This window comes from Gracilinanus agilis, chromosome 2 (assembly GCF_016433145.1).
Source record: "Gracilinanus agilis isolate LMUSP501 chromosome 2, AgileGrace, whole genome shotgun sequence".
In the NCBI taxonomy this organism is placed as follows: Eukaryota; Metazoa; Chordata; class Mammalia; order Didelphimorphia; family Didelphidae; genus Gracilinanus; species Gracilinanus agilis.
Genome location: NC_058131.1, coordinates 455,659,608 through 455,679,839, shown reverse-complemented (window position 1 = coordinate 455,679,839; position 20,232 = coordinate 455,659,608). Strand labels below are relative to the sequence as shown.

Below are 20,232 nucleotides of genomic sequence, written 5' to 3'. Positions count from 1 at the left end.
TCTTCTTCCCCTGTAAGTCTAGCCCTCAACGTCTTGGGGCAAGGAAGCACCTGCTAGTTTTTGTTCAAGTGGGATCTAGAACTAGCACCAAACTGGTTACAGCACATGACCCACATAGACTTCCAATTTAATGTCTTCATAAAGGTTGTGCTGTATTACAAACTTAAAAATAATGGAAGTTTATTAGAAAAATGTACTCTCCCTGAACCTGAAGGCCATTCTTTCCCATAACCTTTCATTAGCATGAAGAATGCTTTAATGTAGTACATCCACATTAAGTGCTTTATGAAAAAGTGCTACATACAGAAAACATGGAAGGCTTCACAACTTTCAAGAAAGCAACCATGCTCTTTTCATCAGCACAGTCAATGGGCTGAAGGACTGTTTCCCTTAGCTCTCTAGTCTGCCTACCCAAGGAGCCACATCTCTGCAATTCCTGCATGAAACAGGGATTACATGTAGCAGTTACCCCTCATTAAGACCAGAATACCTATAACGTGTAAACAGTGAGGTGGCAAAAAAATATACATCTATATATTCTTTCAAGTGGAGAACTAAAAGAAAAATCTTACTCAAGAGCCAGATAGATGAGGCTGAATACACACATGCATGTGTGCAGGTACACCCACACCCACGCACCCAACACACATGTATGTGCTCATGCTCTTCTCTCTCTCTCTCTCTCTCTCTCTCTCTCTCTCTCTCACGCACATACACACACACACACACACACACACACACAAGAACAAGTCAAATGTCTCAACAAGGATTTACTTTAACAGAACCTTGCACAGGTACACTATGCTCAAGTCTCACTAATAAAGGAGTCACTTGAATTTTTTCTTTATACAGCACAAGCCATTGGCCAAACACTTAGACCCATCGCCGAATGGAATGGAGCAGCATCATAGACACAACATTTTAGACCCTGGCTCTATGTGCCTTTAATACTTTTTTCCTCCTCTGTGTTTACTAAACAGGGTTATTTCTTGTTTTTTCTTTTCTTTTTAATAGGGTTCTTTCTGTAAGCTCTTTTTCCCCCTCTTATATTTATCATGTTTTTAATTTCTTCTCTGAGCAGGAATTCTCTGAATCTGTGTCTTCCAATTCCCCTCGGTGCCTTTTGAGTCCACTTCGTCCATGGGTGCCCCTGCTGTCTGCCAAGTGAGGTTCAGTTGGGTCTTCTTTTGTATCAGTGCTGTGGTCCTCACAGTCCATTTCAGACAGATAGCAGTCTTTGTGCAAGAGTGCCCCAGGCAGAAGCACATTGTCATTGTCAGCATCTGAATGTCCTGGGGAAGAGTGGGTGACTGCCTCTGACTCCCCAAAGTTCTGTCCATTGTTGTGGAGGTGAAGGGGTCGAGGGTGGAAGTGTCCATTGTTGTGGTTGGGGCAGACAGTTTCAAGGTTTCTCTCCTCACTGTCATCAGATTGGGTCCTAGGACAGCTACAGGATCCTTTGGGAGCTGTGGATAAGGGCTGCTCCTCAGCCCTCTCACTCAAGGCTTTGCAGAGGGCTTTTCCATTGAGCTTCTTGGTCTCAAAAGTGTGTTCTACAGAGCTGCTGTTATTGGTGCCCTGGGATGTGCCTTCTTGTTCCTCTGAACATGGATGGCTGTCAATATCACAGCCTGGGCCATTAATAGGATTTGTGGTAGGACTGCCTTCTTTCAAAGCTTCCCTGCCTTGGCCTTCGGAGGGGAGATCCTGATTGCTTTGGGAAGCAGCTACACTCAAACCACTTTTACTGGAAGATGGGGTAGGGTTGCTCTTCTCACTTGTCCCAGGTTTTCCCTCATCTGTCTCCCCATCTCCTAAGGAAGTTTCTTCATCTTTGCCAGTTGAATATGAGATGTAGGAATAGTGGAGCCATTTGTAAGCTTTGTAGATTTTGCGCTCAACTGACTCCATGTCAGAAGCTGGGGAGGCCCTTCCTGGGTGAATGTCCATGTTGGAGGAACTGCGTTCCGGTGAGGAGGCTGGTGAGGAAGAGAGATCATCCACTTTGATCTGTGGGTAGTCATAGTTGTCTTCTCCAATGTAGGTACCGGCATGCTTTGCTGGGGCACCAGACCTTTCATCTCGTGGTGGCTTTTGCCGCCGCCTCATAGCATTCCTTTGACGGGTAGAAGTGCGTCGCTCATTAAGCTCCTCCTCGTCCTCAGTGCTGCTGCTGCTACTCGAACTACTAGATTCATTCTCTTCTGGGCTGGGTGATCTGGGTCGAGGGAAGAGGTCAGTGTCCAGTTCAGCCTCACAAGCATTCTCATCTGAATCTGACTCATTGGAGAGGGCCAACAGCCGCTTGTCTTGGTACCTCCGCAAGGCAGACAGGCGCTGCTGTCGGGAAGCCACATCTTCACATGAAGAGGGTGGGGGGGACGCTACTGCAGTAGCTCGAAGGGGTCCCAGGTGGAAGGTAGTATCGGCTGACTCATCTGCCATGGGTGGCGGAGAGTGATGCAGCGAGGCTGAGGATTCAGAGTCACTATAGCCTGAACGCTCACTCACCCCTGCATGTAGCTGGAGGATGGTACTCTCGCTGAGGTCACTGTCTGAATCTGAGCTCCAGCCCTCAATCTCCCGGCGCACTAGAGAGTCAAAGAAAGCCATCATCCGTGGGTCTTCTTGGACTGACTGGTTAGCATAGTCATGGGACAAACCACTCCCACTGTTCAATACTAGGCTAATATATTCTTCATGGGTATAGAGACAGCGGGAATCATCTTCAATTCGACCATCAAGGTCTCCAGTACAGCCTGGCTGCTTATAAGGACTCCATATCTAAAAAGAGAAAGAAACAGATTTGAAAATATTTGAAAGTAAATGACAAGATAGGACACAAACGTGACTTCCCCTCCTCTTTTACTTCATTCACTCCTGCTATATTTTTTAAAAATGAACATCTTATTTTTATCTTTTTTTAACATCATGGTCATTTCTGAATATATCCTACTCTGCTACTCACTTTACTGTGTAACTCTAGGGAAGTCATGAGTTCTCTCATTTACAAAAAAATGAAAGGATTGCCTACAGGCAATATCTATGGTACCCTTAGAGCTTTAAATCTAAGACCACTGCCACTTCCATTTCTGTGTCATTTGACAAATCATATGGCCTCACTATGTGCCTCGGTTTCCCATTTCACTGTGTGAGAGCAAGACAGATGAATGACATTTCTCTCTCCTTTCCTCCTCTTCCCTTTCCCCCCAAAACCTTCAGGAACAGCATGAGGAAAAGAGCATGTTATTGTAGAAAAAGGAATGAATCTGGGGTTACTATATAGGATTCAAATCCTAGCTTTGCTGGGCAAATTACCTAATTTTTTTGAGCCTTAGTTTCTGCTCCTGACAAATGAAGGGACTGAACAAGATGATTTCTGATTTTTTTTTCCAACTCTAAATTAAATCATACTGTAAGTGGAGGCAGAAGTCAATCAGCCCATAAGCATTTATTAAGCATTGCTTGTGTTGCCCAGCACTGTGCCAGAAATACAGGGAAAGGCAAGGATTACACCTGACCTCAGTCTAAAGGGGGAGACATAAAAATAACTAGGTACATTTAAGATATATGCAGAGTGGTAGAAGGCAATATGAGAGGGGCAGGAATAATGACAACTAAGGCAGCCAGCCTCCTCTACCCAGAAGGACTTGGGACAGCCAGTGCAAAAGGACAGAGAGAAGAAACAGTGTCAGGGAAGGAAAAACAAGTAGGCCAGTACTGCTGGATCTCCAAGTGTACAGAGTGTGGTGACATATGAAGACAAAATGTCAAATAGAACACTTTATATTTGATCTTTCAAGGAAGAGAGAGACCTGGAGTTTATTCAGGGAGATGCTGGGGATGAGGGTGGGATGTGTGTATGGCATGGTTGCATCTATGCTTCAGGAAAATAGCTCCAGCAGGTGAGGAAAGGATGTATAGGAGGGGACAGAGCTGAGAGACCAACTGGAAGGCTCTTACAAAGGCCAGGCAGAGACATAATGATGGTCTAAAGCAGGGTGATGGCAGAGTGAGTGGAGAAAAGAGGACATAGAAGAGAAATATACAACATCAATAAGATTTGGCAATGAATTGAGTATGGATATACTGTGAGTGGGAGGTGCTGAATTGAATCTGGGTAACTGGGAGGATGTTGGTGTCCTTAAGGGTAATAAGGAAGTTGGGAGATTTTGAGATGCCTATGGGATCACCCAGTTTGAAATGTCTAAAAGGCAGATGGTGATGTGTGGCTGGAGTTCAGGAGAGAGACTGAGGTTATATTTATAAATCTGGGGATCGTTTGCATAGGTATGCTAAATGAATCCATGGAAGCTGATAATATTATCAAGAGAAAGTATAGAGGGGGAAAAAAGAAGAGTTTCCAAGGACAGATCTTGGGAGGACATCTATCATTAATGAGCATGATATGGATGAGAATCTAGAAGATGAGAATGAGGAACAATCAGATGATAGGAGAACCAGGAAAGAGCAGGGTCACAAAAACCAAGAGACAGTGCCCAGGAGGAGGTGATTAATAGTGCCACATGCTATGGCAAGGCCAAAAGTGATGACTGAGAAATGGACATCAATTATCCAATTAAGAAATCACTTAAGAGACAAGTTTTAATTGAATGATGAGATAGGAAGCCAAGATACAGTGTGGTAAGAAGAGAAGAAGAGGAGAGAAAACAAAGGCATTTTTCTCAAGGAGTTTAGTTAAGAAGGGGAGGAGAAGAATAGAATGACAGAAGGGATGGTTGGATTGTGTAAGAGTTTTTTAGAGAGATGGGCATGTCTGTGGGTGCAAGGAAGACACTGAGAGATAGGGACAGAATTACAGGAATTAAAAGATCAGTGAAAGTGTAGAGATGGGTAGGGGATGGCTGTGTGCAATTTGCTGGAGAAATAAGGCAAGGTTGGAATCAAGATAACATGTTTGAGAGACAAGACCTTGCCAAGAAATGGTACAAAGCTCTTTGGAACTATAAACAGCCCCCACACCACAGTTCTCTGAGAGAATTAATATTTTAGTCTGTTCATCTATATTCCCCAACTGCAGTTTTGCTATTTTTAACTAACAGGTATTGCTTACAGTTGCTTTAGCAAGAATAGCCAACAGCCTACACTGCAGTTTCATTCCTGCGAAGGAAGCATCTGTTACCCAGGAAACTGGCTTAACAACCAAAGAGTACCAAGTCCTCCAACATTTGGTCCAGCTGCTTGATTAAAGCCAGTCACAACCCCCAGGAAAAAGAAACCATCTAAGCCCTATAAATCTATGTGAAGAGTTTCTTCAGTTTCTGCGTATCTCCTATTGTATCTGGAAACATGTGAAACAAGAGACAGGGTCAGCTCCTCTACACTACTGTATTTTTCCAAATATAATCACAGTCAGGAACATAGGTGAGCTTGTGAGTTTTCTGGTAAAACTATGAACTATCAAAATGCTTGTACTCTTTTTCCTGCACCTTTTAAAAATACAAATATTATCCACAACAACCCAATGGTACAGAGAACATACTAAGTGGGGGAAAAAGAAAGGTAGGGAACCATAGGAATTCATCTAAGCTTCACAGACCTAGAACTAGAAGAAACTTCAGATGTCATCTACACTAGCCTAATCTCCTTATTTTACAGACAGAGAAAGGAGGTCACTTGACCTTAGAAATGGGATTTAAAGGGGCAACTAGGTGATTCAGTAGATAAAGAGCCAAGCCTGGAGATGGGAGGTCTTGGGTTCAAATCTGGCCTTAAATACTTCCTAGCTATCCAACTCTAGGCAAGTCATTTAACTTCAATTGCCTAGCCCTTACTCTTCTGATATCAGTTCTAAAACAGAAGGTAAGGGTTGAAAAGAAAGGGGGGGAAAAAAGAAGAAAGAAATGGGATTTAAAACCAGGTTCTTTGAAACTAAGGTCTGTGCTATTCACTTTATCAGAATCAGAAGCTGTAACAAGAACCAAGATTTTCTGACATCCAGATTAGGGTTCTATCCAAATAAGCCCTACTATATCTTTAAAGTTGGAGCTGTACAGGTGTTTAAAACAACCAGCTTCTTCCCAGGAGGGGTTAGTGTTGGGGAGGAGGTACAGAGAATACTGCACACGGCAGATGTTATGCAAAAAAACCTCTTTAACAGTAATTAAGCTGTCACTGCAAATGAGATCCACCTGACTATGGCAGGCTAGTCCACAAAGTGGCCCAGATAAGCTCACACACATTAGCATGTAGCCATGGCAATGCTGATGAAATTCAGGGAGATTTTCTTGCCTGACAGGGTGACTATCTTTAGATAGCATCCAATACAAGCTTTTTGAACCTTTCTAACTTGAAGGAATGTTAAGAGCAATGCTTCCCCAAGAGTCAAGCAATTACAAGTTTTTTTCTTCCTTGTGAAAACTCCATAGAAGCTTGCCACAGCTTATTCTTGTTCCCTTTCACCACTCAAAAGACACCAGTTCTGGGTTTTGAAATATTTTTCTACAACAGCTTCATCAATGCAATTCAATTGCATTCAAGTTCTTCATTTGATTAGTTGACTTTACCTTCTTTTGCTTCACAGGGTCATCTCCAAAGGATTTGGGTTCACTACCACGAAAATAGTTGCATAAAAATTTTTTTCACTAAAACACTTTTGTGAAATTCTTTAAGAAGTTCACTTAATCAAAACAAGAGTTTCCATACTAACTTAAAAAAACAACAACTTTACCTTCTGAACTAACACTATGTATTGGTTCCAAGAACTCCGCCAAGGACGGTCCCAAGCCCGGCTGAAAAAGGAGGAGGGTTGGGCATGGGGCTAGCAACCTAACCCCGTAAAAAATCTCACTTGCTACAGAAACTGCAACCTCATTAAACCAACAAAACCAACGATCGCCTAGTCTGGAAGATTGCTCTCCAACAGAGTCCATGACGCGTGCTGGCGAAAGCCTTTGGGAGGCCAGTTCGTTGCCAGACAAGCACTGAGCTGGAACCCACCAGGGAGGAGGAAAGTTGGAAGGCCAAAACAGACCTGGCGAAGATCTGCCGAAAACAAAACAAAGACCGTTGGAATGACATGGGCCCAGTTGGGGGAAGTTGCCCAGAACAGAGTCCGTTGGCATGAGATGGTTGCGGCCCTATGCTCCTCTGGGAGTCAACAGGAATAACTAACTATTGGTTCCAAGGCAGAGGAGTGGCAAGGGCTAGACTGTGGGATTAAGTGATTTGTCCAGGGTCACACATCTAGGAAGTGTCTGAGGTCAGATCTAAACTTCTGCTTCTAGGTGTGGCTTTCTATCCACTGAGCCACCTAGCTGACACTAACTTTTTAAAATCTTTCATTTCTGTCTAACAGGACATTGCCTTGGAAAAAAAAGTTCAAGTTGTGGTTTCAAAGTATCAATTAATTTTTCATCACCCTTGAGATCTAGTCCTAGAATAGCCTTTTTTAAAATTATTTTTTAATTTTTTTTAGACCCTTAACTTCTGTGTATTGGCTCCTAGGTGGAAGAGTGGTAAGGGTGGGCAATGGGGGTCAAGTGACTTGCCTAGGGTCACACAGCTGGGAAGTGTCTGAGGCCAGATTTGAACCTAGGACCTCCCGTCTCTAGGCCTGACTCTCAATCCACTGAGCTACCCAGCTGCCCCCTAGAAAAGACTTTTTGCAAGTAGTTAAGGTAGAAAAATTGTCTGGAAACAGAAACCCTGGCGCAAAAAAGAGAAGTTCCAAATTTTCTTCTCAGCTTCCGTACTTAACCCATGAAAGTGAATTATTTTCTAACCCCATTCACCAAATAGCTAACTGAAAGGCTATGACACTTTTATTTAGGGTTAAGAAAATACCAGAAAAGAAATGAATTTGCCCTCTAAAAAAGCTTAGTCCAACTTGCAGAGGCCTTCCTCACTTTCTTCTGATATTGCAAGGGCACCAGTGGAATATCTTTTATTGATATCTTTTATTCCTATTCTTCTTTTAAATCCCTCATTAGGGGGCAGCTGGGTAGCTCAGTGGATTGAGAGTCAGGCCTAGAGATGGGAGGTCCTAGGTTCAAATCTGGTCTCAGACACTTTCCAGCTGTGTGACCCTGGGTAAGTCACTTGACCCCCATTGTCTAGCCCTTACCACTCTTCTGCCTTGGAGCCAATACACAGTACTGACTCCAAGACAGAAGGTAAGGGCTTAAAATAAATAAATAAATTCATCATTATTGGGATATTGTGGCTTGATCATACCTACTGTGTGACACTCCTTTGCCCTCTGTGTGATACTCATTTTTATAAGTCTTTAGATACTGCCATATTCCATGATTTGCTGCTATTTAGCAGTAGAATGCTAGCATTAAAAATAAAGGCCTTTGCTTTTGTGGGAAATTTTGTGTCATTAGAAGGAACTCTGCAATGCCCAATCAGTTAAATCCTAGGTCCATCTTTTTTTTTTTTTTTTTTTTTAACCATTTGCACTGTTTGTACAGGCTCGACATAGAGTCTGCTAGACAATCCCTTTGACAGGCTATTAAATTCAGCCTATAGACCTCTTAGAAATATATCTCTAAATGCCTAAAAATACATAGGTTTACTCCTCCGTCCTATCTGACTAATGACCTTCTTTGCCTTTTAAGATCCTAACTCAAATCCTACCTCCTACAGGAAACTTTCCCCAACTTCTCTTAAACCCAGTGCTTTCTGGCTTTTAATTATTTCCTATTTATCCTGTACATATAGTGGTGCTTTGTCTATATTTGTGTGCATGCTGTCTCTCCCATTAGATTGTAATCTCCTTGAGGGCAGGCACTGTCTTTTGCCTCTTTTTGCATCACCGATACTTATCACAGTGTTTGGCACAGAATGGGTGCTTAATAAGTGCTTATTAACTGATTGATTAATAGTATGCTAGGTTCCTGAGGAAAAATGGGTAAAAAAAAATACTCTTTTGGGGGAAGGTAGGGAGTCTGATTGTTTACTCAAACACTAAATTAGAAGTATCATTAAGCAAAAAATGAACTGACATAATACGTGACTATTACACATTTCTTACAGCATAGTAACTTACTTATCTAATTTAAATTGTTTGGAAGTCTTTACATCTGAGAAGGAAAAAGTATAGATGAGGAACCAGAGGCCAACAGAAGTTAGATGACTTGCCCAGAGTCATGCTGCTATAAAGTGTTGAAGGCTATTTTTGAACTCAGGTGTCAGAAAGAATTTCCCTTTCTCAAACTGTAAGGGACAGGGATAAAAAGTTCTAGAGAACTCTTTCTACCCTTTGCAGGTCAGCTGACAGTCTTAGAGCACTGCCTTGGAGTAGAGAAGTAACTTGACCACAGTCATATGGCTATGGTGTGCCAAAGGCAGGACCTGAAGCTTCTAGGCTAGTTCTCTGTTCAGGACATTCCTTGTTACCTCTACATTTGTTAACTACAAAATAGAGTTTCACAAGTGGTGGTGGTAGGTGCTAATGAGAGGAGATCTTTTAGGAGTACAGGCCCTTTTCCATTTGAGTCAGAAAACAGTACCCTTGGAAAGATCAGGAAAAGAGATGGGTAGGTGGAGCTAAGTGGGTGAAAAAACACTTCTGTGGTGAGAATGGAATTTGGCTCGATGCAGTCTGTTAGCCCTCTATTAAATAGCTCATGCCAGTCAATCCCCAACATTCCTGAAAGGTGAGTCACCAGTGAATCCCCCTTTACAACAGAAGCCAGGCCCAGAGCATGCCCAAAGATGCCTCTTCAAGATGAGGTGATTGCTGGCTTGGACAGACTCATCTCATTACCAAGTGCCTACTCTGTGCTAGGTACTGTGTTAAACATTATCTCTACTGTCTCTAACTCTTGAAGAGATACAATTTCTGGTTGGATTGCCACTAAAACAGACACATCAGAGATAAAACTAAGCTTAGTTCTAACTTCTGTCTAGCTTGTTCTTCCCTCTAGACATATATATGTATACATATACATATATATGTATCATTTATTAAAAATTCAGATTGAATTCAGATTCATCATACCTTAGTGTAATGATCCTAAAACCCCTGGTTTAGAAGTTAACGACTGAGCTCTAAATGCCCCATCTTCTGGAGTAGCAATCTCCCCAGCTCAGTGTGGTTAGCCTCATGCAGAAAACATTTTCTTTTTTTTTCCTTTTCTGAGATTCTGGCTAGCTTCCCAATAGTGATCTTAAGTTTAAGGACTTCAGTTGAGTCAACAGTAGTCTGTGGGATTCAGCACATAAACAGGGCCAAACAGGAAGCTCTATTCTATAGGAATTGCCCAAGTAGAGCTTCCCTGGAATAAAGAATTATGTCATTTGTGTCTGGACAGGGCATGTTCCTATGCCAACGCTTTACTCAATTAGTCAAAAGGAAGGTTCAAAGTAATTCAGGAGTCTGAGCAAAATCAAGTAAACGGCTAAGAATTTTGAGGGAGAAGAATCTGCATTCACCAAAACCAAAAATGGTACCGGAATGTCTCAATTCACATTTTTTTTTCAAACCCTTAACTTCTGTGTATTGGCTCCTAGGTGGAAGAGTGGTAAGGGTGGGCAATGGGAGTCAAGTGACTTGCCCAGGGTCACACAGCTGGGAAGTGTCTGAGGCCAGATTTGAACCTAGGACCTCCCGTCTCTAGGCCTGACTCTCAATCCACTGAGCTACCCAGCTGCCTCTCAATTCACATTAAAAAAAAAAAGAGAAAACTAGTTATTACAAAGAAATCAACCAAATAAGCCATAGGGTTAACAAAAGACTGTCACAAAACAAAAATTTACCCAAAATCCATTTAGCAATAATCTAGGAAAGGTGTCCAGATTCCAGAACCATAAACAAGGTCAGAAGTCTATGTACAGAGAGATATATCAGTGAGTTTGAGACCAGAGATTTGAAAAACCAGGTTACCTGGGAAAAAAAATTCGCCAGGGTAATAAGTAAAGTTATACAAATTAGTAATGGCTCCCAAGCCTATGGCAGAAATAGGCTGAGCTTGAAGGAAGTTAAAGTTATGGACTGTATGAATTATGATTTCTACCTCTTGTATTGTATCTATATGAGTTGCTGTTTATTATCAGATTCAAGATAGCTATGATGATACTGGCTTTTAAAAATTCTGCCTAGAAAATGCTCATTTTCCTTTCTAAATGTTTTTGCTTAATAATATGCTTTTAGAACAACACACACACACTCTATTAACTTGCAATGTTATGGAGGATTTCTCAGTAGCTAACTGATCAAATATCCCTAAATGAGAAGATAATAGTCAACATGAAGGGGTGAGTCCAAGTCAATGGCAAAGACAAAATGGGGGAGGTTGTCAAGGTTCCTAGCATCTGGAATGTGAGTAACGGGCAGTTGGCCATCTTACCATGGATATGTTGGATTGGGCGTCTTACCTGAATACAACAAAAATGGTAGGGAATAATTTAATTCAGTCAATATACAATTGACTAAAGTTATTTCATTTTTATCAAATGGCCTCAAACACAGCTGCATGCAAATTTTTGGTTTTTCAGTATATGTTGGCCAGTAGTTCTCAGAGTTCTTTGGTTAGCAACTTGGCAAACTGTGGCAGCAATCAATGGGAAATGGAAAACTGTTATGGTATATCACCTTAACTTCAACATGAAGTTTGACAGGCAAAATTCATCAGACTTAAGGCCAAAGAAACAACTGGAAACATGGTAGCAATGTGAGGCAGCATCTGGAAGACATTGAACTGATCCAAATATTGGCCAAAATTTGATTTATCTTTATTTCTTCATTCTAAATTTAAACACCAAATAAAACAAGCATTTTCACATATACGCTACATGTATATAGTACAACAGAAAGAGGATTATATGTGAAAATGTAAATCTCTATTGTACATAGACTGCTTTTCCTTTACAAATATTATAAAAATACATTTTTTAAAAGATCACTTATCTATTTTCCAACACTGTTTCTATTTTGTTGTTTAAAAACCTTTACCTTCCATATTAGAATCACTACTGTGTGGCAGTTCCAAGGCAGAAGAGTAGTAAGGACTAGGCAATGGGAATTAAATGACTTGTCCAGAGTCACCCAGCTAGGAAATATCTCGAGGCCAGTTTTGAACCTAGAACTTTCCATCTCTGGACCTGGATCTAAATCAGTTGCGTCACCTAGCTCCCCCACCACTCCCCGATCATTTCTGAACCCTGAGGTTCTGTCAGATTCCATTTAACTCGTCATGATACATGACAGTTTTCCCTAAAGGGCAAGAATAAGATAGAGTTCTTACCTTGATAATCTTTTCCACACCTGAAGAGCAGATCATGTAGGTATGGGGATTAAATCGGACCTGATTGACAATTGATCTATGGCCTTTCAACACCATGAAGGCTCCATTGACCACTCTGCCAATGCCACCTGGTAAAAAGAGGAAGAAAAATCAAACATGGAGATGGATGGATAGAAGTGGAGTCCAGGTAATGTCAGGAACTAGCTTTGGATCTGACATGTAATATGAAAAATACAATACTAGCAAAATATTATATCTTGAAAATAAAGTTGCTATGGAAAGAATGAAGTAAAAACACTTCTCAGCATATGTGCTCTTACCCAGTGCCTTTATTTAGCCTTTGAATACTGCCCACACCTACCCACTGTAATTCCATTGTTAAGGGAGGGTCATTTAAAACTTTTTTTTTTTTTGAGCTTTTCATTTCTGCACTTGGCTTAGAAATGTACTGAAAATAAATGAAACCGACCAGTTTGACAAGAGGCAAGTGAACTAACTATGGACCTGAATTAGAGGCAGATGTAAGGAACAGAAAGGTATTTCTTAGAGGAGTACTACCAAATGTATTAAGCCAAAAACTTGTAGGAAAAAAATGAAAGAAAAAGATCATGTCATTTCAGGTCCAGTATGTCAGCTGTCTCTCTTTGGGTGCTTACAACATATTTTTAAGATATACTTTGATAGCTTTTGTTTTTGCCTGACTTATATTACTTCCATATTACTTGCCATTTCCCCAACTGAAAGAACCAATACTTAAAAAAAAATACATGACTGTTTATGCATGTGGGCCAGTTATAGTCAACATTTCTCACAAGATTCGTTTTTTTAACGTATTATACTAATATGGAACATTCCCATATAAACACACAGAGTATACACTCTCTAATACTATCCTATTATCATCAATACCCTCACTCAGGGATAAAGTGGGAGCATAGGAAGGGTGGGGGAAGCCAGAGCACAAGCCACCTTCATCATTTATTGAGGGCTGTCTCCAGCTTCTAAGCAGGGTCAGTGTCCCTATGTTCCCATGAGGCTTGCTTAGATTGTTCCAATGGGACAGAGGAAGAAATTAAGTGGAGACCTAAATCTATTCTTTAAAAACTTGAATACTGATTTTCTCACAAAAGTTCCTCAGGATACCTCTCTGTTTTATGGCCTATGTTTCCTTAGGGAGTAACTGAGCTGGACCCTAAACTAGAGAGCAACCAAAGGCCTGGAAGAAATTATACAACTGAACCACTTCCTACTCCTAGCTTTCCTCCAGATGTGCCTCATACTCTCTAATCTCCTAATTACTTGTTCTCCTTAAATCCAGTGACTTATTTTGTCACCTCAACAACAGACAGAGATGGTCACACACTAGATCTCTATAAGTATTCTGCTTTCCTAATTAGAAATCCCCCTAGCACTCTCTCAAATCTTCAACCTCTCTATCCTGGTTCCTTTCTGTACTGACTAGAGGCATGGCCAAGGATCACTTATCCTTAAAAATGTCCTGTAATAGATGTCACAATTTTTTCAAGCTAATGTCCTCCCTTTCTTAGTCAAATTCCTTGAAAAAACTATTTATACTGGACGCCTCCACTTCCTCCCTTCTCATTCCTCAACCCTTTGCATGTAAATCCAGCATCAACTTTATTCAATTAAACCTGTTTTCTCCAAAGTAACCAATGACCTTTTCTTCTCTGCTGTCTTGTCATCCACATTACAGCCCCTAACAGTGGGTATTCTCCAAGGTTCTGATCTCTTATCTTTTTCCTCTACACTGTCCTCTCTAAGTAGTTCCATCAGTTCCTATGGATTTAATTATCCTCTCTATGCAGATGATTATATGGACAAATATACAGATGGAACAAACCTCCTAGTTTCTCCTCTGAGTCCTATATCACGATTTCAAACTTGATGACCCAGAGACATCTCAAGTTCAAAATGTCCAAAGTGATTCATTATCTTCCCCCCATTACCCTACCACTTACCCCAATTCTCTACTTCTGTCAAAGGCACCACCACCCTTCCAATCTCTCGGGTTTCTATCCTCTGTTACCCTATCAATCAGATGCCAAATCTTGACACTTCTACCTCTGTATCACCTCTAACATGTGACCCTTTCCTCTCCATGCACATAGATATGACACCTTGGTTAACCTGACCACTTCTTTCACTATTATTTCAGCAGTATCTTACCACTCCCTCTATTCCCCAAATAGCCATGAGAGTAATTTCCCCTAAAAACAGATGTGACACTGTTTAGTCAACTCAAGTGTTTACTTATTGTCTCTTAAGATAAAATATGAATTCCTCTGTTTAGCTTTTAAAACCATCACAGCATGGTCTCAAACTATCTTTCTAGACTTGCTTGATATTGTTCCCATACTCATTTACTCTAAGATCAAGCCAAATTGAATTATGTTTGTTCCCAACATGAGACATTTCATTTGTGTCTTCTGGCCTTTTCAATGACTGTCTCACATACTCCTCATTTCTGCTTCACAGAATCCATCTCTAACTTAAGATGCTGCTCAAATATCGCCTTTTACACGAAGTCTTTCCCGATATCCCCAATTGCTAGTGTTCTCCCAAGTTACCTTGCATTTATTTTTTATTTATTCACTTTACATTAAATATACATTAATACTTATATGTACTAGGTTCCCCAAGATCTTCTATCAAGAGAATAGGAACCATTTCATTATTTGAGTTTTAATTCTCAGTGCCGTTCCAACACAACATGCTCACATACTTATATGTATACACATACACATACACATATAATATAAACACATGTACACTTAATAAATGTTTGTTGGTTAATGGAGAGGGTGAATGAGGGGGAAGAGAATAATCAGATTAACCTGGATACTAATGTCTAATTTCTGCTTCCCACCCCTTTAGTGCTGGAATGAATAGCTACAGCTATGTTCTCCTCTTGGATGGAAAACACAACTGTAGTCTTCTGAAGAGTTACTTATCAGTTTCCAAATTTTTCCTGAGGATAGCAAAAAGATGATTGATCTTTGGAAGGCCTTAACATAAAAACATTAACCAATAATATGTCAAATACAAGGTCTAGGTATCTATAGCAACTATCACCACAATACCAGGGTGCTCTGAGAAAGAACATTTTAGAACAATACCACAAAAAGGCAGTAGGTAGAAAATTTCTAATCTCAAAAACTGGCTACCATGGGACAATCTCTTATATTTGTTGCTAATATAATAGCAACAAATTTGCTGTCTTAAGAATAGCTGGTGAGTATCAATGCCTGGAAATTCAGACAATAGGCCAAGGGTAGAGTGGCATGGGATACAAACCGGTTTTAATTGCTCGTAAATCTAACCTCAGACTCTTACTAGCTGTTGTGACCAAGTCACTTAACCTGCTTGGCTTCAGTTTCCTGTAAAATTGGGATAACATAGCACCTATGTTTCAGGGTTGTTGTGAGAATCAAATGAGAAAATAATTGTAAATGCACTTAGCACAGTCCTTGGCACATAGTAAGCACAATATAAATGTTAGCTGTTATTATTACTTCGTCTAGTTCTTCTTCTGTATTCTTAAAGGTACAATCTTGTCACAGTAATTCTAATATTAGCTCTCCCTTCCTCCTAAATCAATCAACAAGTAGAAGTTGTAAAGTGCTTACTATATATTCACTGAACCAAAGCTAAAGGAATAGTACAATAAAGTGAGAGGAACATTATTTCAAACCCAAAAGACCTGGGTTCAGATTATGTTTCTAACTACCTTTGTGACCTCAGGCAACTCATTTTTATTTTCCTGAGGCTTAGTTTTCTCATTTTTAACATAAGCAGTATATGTTTGGGAATAAGGTTGAAAGTAGGAGGGAGTTAGTAATTAAGGCTTTGACTGCAAAATAGAACAATTTATATTTGCTCTTGGAGGCAATAAGGAGCCATTGGTGCTTAATGAAGGGTGTGTGTGTGTATATTTGTTTTTGACATGATCAATCCTATGTTTTAGGAAAATCACATTAGCAGCAGAATGGAGAATGGATTGGAGTGAAGTGAGATCTGAGGTAAGAAAACCTCCAGCAGGCTCCTGCCTGAAAGGTTAAGGCTCTGTTATATGAGAGAGGATTGGGAGAGACCTCTCAGAGAAGGCAGAATTTAAGCCTTGAGTTTTGAAGAAAGCCTGAACAATTAAAGGGGAGGAGCCAAAGAGGCAGAACATTACAGAAATGGGTGACAGGCAGGGGAAAGTCATAGAGACACAGAGATGGGTGTTAGAGTGACATGAATGAGAAATTATAAGAAGGTCAGTGTAGCTGATCACAGAGAACATAGAGGAGAATATAAGAATAGAAAGGTGGGAAGAAGCCAGGTTATGAAGATGCCAAATGCCCACCAAATATTCAGTCCTACTAATAGGTAATAGGGAGTCACTGGAATTAAATGAGCAGGAGGTAACATGGGCAGACTTATCCCAAAGGAAAATCTATTTGGCTATTGTGTGGAAGATGACCTGGAGTGGGAAGAGACTTGCATGGAGGAAGCAGGCATCTTCTCAATCTGATGCATATAAAATTGACAAAGTAGGGTGTAACACACAGAAACAAACACAAAACAAAAGCTGAAGAGGGAAGTTTTGGAGGGAAAGTGATCATAATCAAAACAGACTTCATATTCAGGTGGTTTATTATTAATAGGAAATTAAAAAGAGGAAGTATAACATGATGTACACCTGAGCTTATTGAGAACAGGTTACCCCAGTATTAAATTCCTTTTCTTTCTATAATTTCTCCTTTTTTGCAAAGAGGGGAGAGTGGAAGGAAAAAAGATGAAAATAATTTGAGATGATATGATAGAAGGAAATATTCAGCAATCAAAACCATGAATGTGAAGAGGATAAATTCACTCATATAATGGAAGGTAGCAGAATGCATTAGAAAATATATCCAACAATATGTTTATGAAAAATATTCTTGAAATATGAAAATGCAGAGTTAAAATAGAGGACCAAGGCAAAATCTATTATGTTTCAGGAAGAAATTTAAAAGCAAGAGAAGAAATAGTGACAAAGCAACAAAAAACATATATAGTTAAAAGAGATAACCAAAGAAAATAAATTATCCATGAGAGTAAAATAATAAAATCAATACTTTATCAAATTATATGAATGTATGTACCAAATAGCATCTAAATGTTTAAAGTTTAATCAAAATACAGAGATAATAAACAGATAGCAAAAGTATAATAGTTGAGGACCCCAATGATACTTTCAGAACTGAATAAATACAACAAAACCAAGAAAAGGACTTGAATAGAACTTTAGAAAAGCTAGATATAAAAATCTCTGGTGTTTACTAAATGAGAAAATAAATGAGTAGGCATATTTCCCAATTATGCACGATCTTGTTTTAAAAACTTTATATTATGACATGAAAATCTCAAAAATAAATGCAGAAATGTTGAAGAGATCATTTCTTGATTATACTGTAATAAAATAATAATCAAGGATTATTGAAAAGAATCAACCTTAAAGAGAACAAATAAGGAATTAGTGGTCCAATTAAGAAATCACAGAAACAATTCATAATTTCATCAAGGAAAATAGCAACAATGAACAATTCAAAAAAAAACTTTTGGAATGGAATCAAAGTAGTCCCTAGGAAAAAAATTCATATCATTAAACATGTTCAACATGTTTAATTAAAATTAAACATGTTAATTAAATTAAATTAATTAATTAAAGTTAAACATGTTCAACAAATAAAGACTGATCCTTGAGGTAAACAACTTAAAAACCCAGAAAATAAAAGCAAAACTAAACACAAAAGTAAGATGTGGATTGCTGCCGAACTTTCAGGTAATGCTACTTCAACCCAACCAAAAAAACAAACAAACAAACAAAAAAACCCCATGAAGAAACTGAAGGAATATATGTATTTACTTGTATATGATTTATACAAATATCTGGACAGCAACTATTATTAATGCTTCCAGGTTTAAATCTCAGTTATTAGGAACATCATCCCTATGTGTACTACACAACTGAATATAATCTACTGGAATTCAAGTAAAAATGATCCTTAATTCTGACAAACAAATCCTAATTTTGGTGTACATGAAGAGAAATTATGCTAAAGTGTGCCTATACTTCTTACTCTCTATCAATCCAATACTTGCATCTTATTCCCTTCCTTAGGTGAACTTCCCCCATAGTGGTCAATCTTTTGATCTTTTCTTTTTTTTTTTCTTCATTTTTTTAAACATTTATTAATATTCATTTTTAACATGGTTACATGATTCATTCATGCTCCTACTTTCCCCTTCACCCCCCGCACTCCCCCCACCCATGGCCGATGCACATTTCCACTAGTTTTCTCATGTGTCCTTGATCAAGACCTATTTCCAAATTGTTGGTAGTTGCATTGGTGTGGTAGTTTTGAGTCCACACCCTCAATCATGTCCACCCCGACCCATGCGTTCAAGCTGTTGTTTTTCTTATATGTTTCCTCTCCTGCAGTCCGTCCTCTGAATGTGGGTAGTGTTCTTTTCCATAAGTCCCTCAGAATTGTCCTGGGTCATTGTATTGCGGCTGGTACAGAGGTCCATTACATTCAATTTTACCACAGTATATCAGTCTCTGTGTACAATGTTTTTCTGGCTCTGCTCCTTTTGCTCTGCATCAGTTCCCGGAGGTCTCTCCAGTTCGCCGGGAACTTCTCCAGTTTATTATTCCTTTTAGCACAATAGTATTCCATCACCCGCATATACCACAGTTTGTTCAGCCATTCCCCAATTGAAGAACATACCCTCCTTTTCCAGTTTGTTGCCACCACAAAAAGTGCAGCTATAAATATTTTCATACAAGTCTGTTTATCTATGATCTCTTTGGGGTAAAAACCCAACAATGGTATGGCTGGATCAAAGGGCAGGTATTCTTTTATAGCCCTTTGAGCATGATTCCAAATTGCCAGCCAGAATGGCTGGATCAGTTCACAGCTCCACCAGCAATGCATTAATGTCCCAATTTGGCCACATCCCCTCCAATATTCATTACTCTCCCCTTCTATCATTTTAGCCAATCTGCTAGGTGTGAGGTGGTACCTCAGAGTTTTTTTGATTTGCATTTCTCTAATTATTAGAGATTTAGAACACTTTCTCATGTGCTTATTGATACTTTTGATTTCTTTACCTGAAAATTGCCTATTCATGTCTCTTGCCCATTTATCAATTGGGGAATGGCTTGATTTTTTATACAATTGCTTTAACTCCTTGTATATTTGAGTAATTAGACCCCTGTCAGAGTTTTTCGTTATAAAGATTCTTTCCCAATTTGTTGTTTCCCTTCTGATTTTGACTACATTGTTTTTGTTTGTACAAAAACTTTTTAGTTTAATATAATCAAAACCATTTAATTTACATTTTGTAATTTTCTCTAACTCTTGCTTGGTTTTAAAGTCTTTCCTTTCCCAGAGATCTGACAAGTATACTATTCTGTGTTCACTTAACTTGTTTATAATTTCCCTCTTTATATTCAAGTCATTCACCCATTCTCAATTTATCTTGGTGTAGGGTATGAGATGTTGATCTAGACCTAATCTCTCCCATATTGTTTTCCAAATTTCCCAGCAGTTTTTGTCAAATAGTGGATTCATGTCCCAAAAGTTGGGCTCTTTGGGTTTATCATACAGTGTCTTGCTGATGTCATTTACCCCAAGTCTATTCCATTGATCCTCCTCTCTGTCTTTTAGCCAGTACCATATTGTTTTGATGACTGCTGCTTTATAGTATAGTTTAATATCTGGTACTGCTAGGCTCCCTTCCTTCACGTTTTTTTTCATTATTTCCCTTGAAATTCTTGATCTTTTGTTATTCCAAATGAAATTCGTTATAGTTTTTTCTAATTCAGTAAAGAAGTTTTCTGGTAGCTTGATAGGTATGGCGCTGAATAGGTAAATTAATTTGGGTAGAATTGTCATCTTTATTATGTTAGCTCGTCCTACCCATGAGCAATCAATGGCTTTCCAATTGTTTAGATCCAGTTTTATTT

At 39.4% G+C, this 20,232-nt stretch overlaps 1 protein-coding gene across 2 annotated transcripts in view; it reads right to left on the bottom strand.

Annotated features, from left to right (window-relative positions):
* Positions 1 to 757: 757 nt before the first annotated feature.
* The window catches only part of DCAF5 (DDB1 and CUL4 associated factor 5), a 143,606-nt gene continuing 124,131 nt past the window's right edge, over positions 758 to 20,232 (bottom strand). For both annotated transcript variants that reach the window (XM_044664811.1, XM_044664812.1), the window contains exons 8-9: positions 12,213 to 12,340; positions 758 to 2,784 (exon numbers count right to left, since the gene is read on the bottom strand). In XM_044664811.1, coding sequence (XP_044520746.1) covers positions 1,054 to 2,784; positions 12,213 to 12,340 — 1,859 coding nt within the window. In that variant the 3' untranslated portion in view covers positions 758 to 1,053. The remainder of the gene's footprint in view (positions 2,785 to 12,212; positions 12,341 to 20,232) is intronic.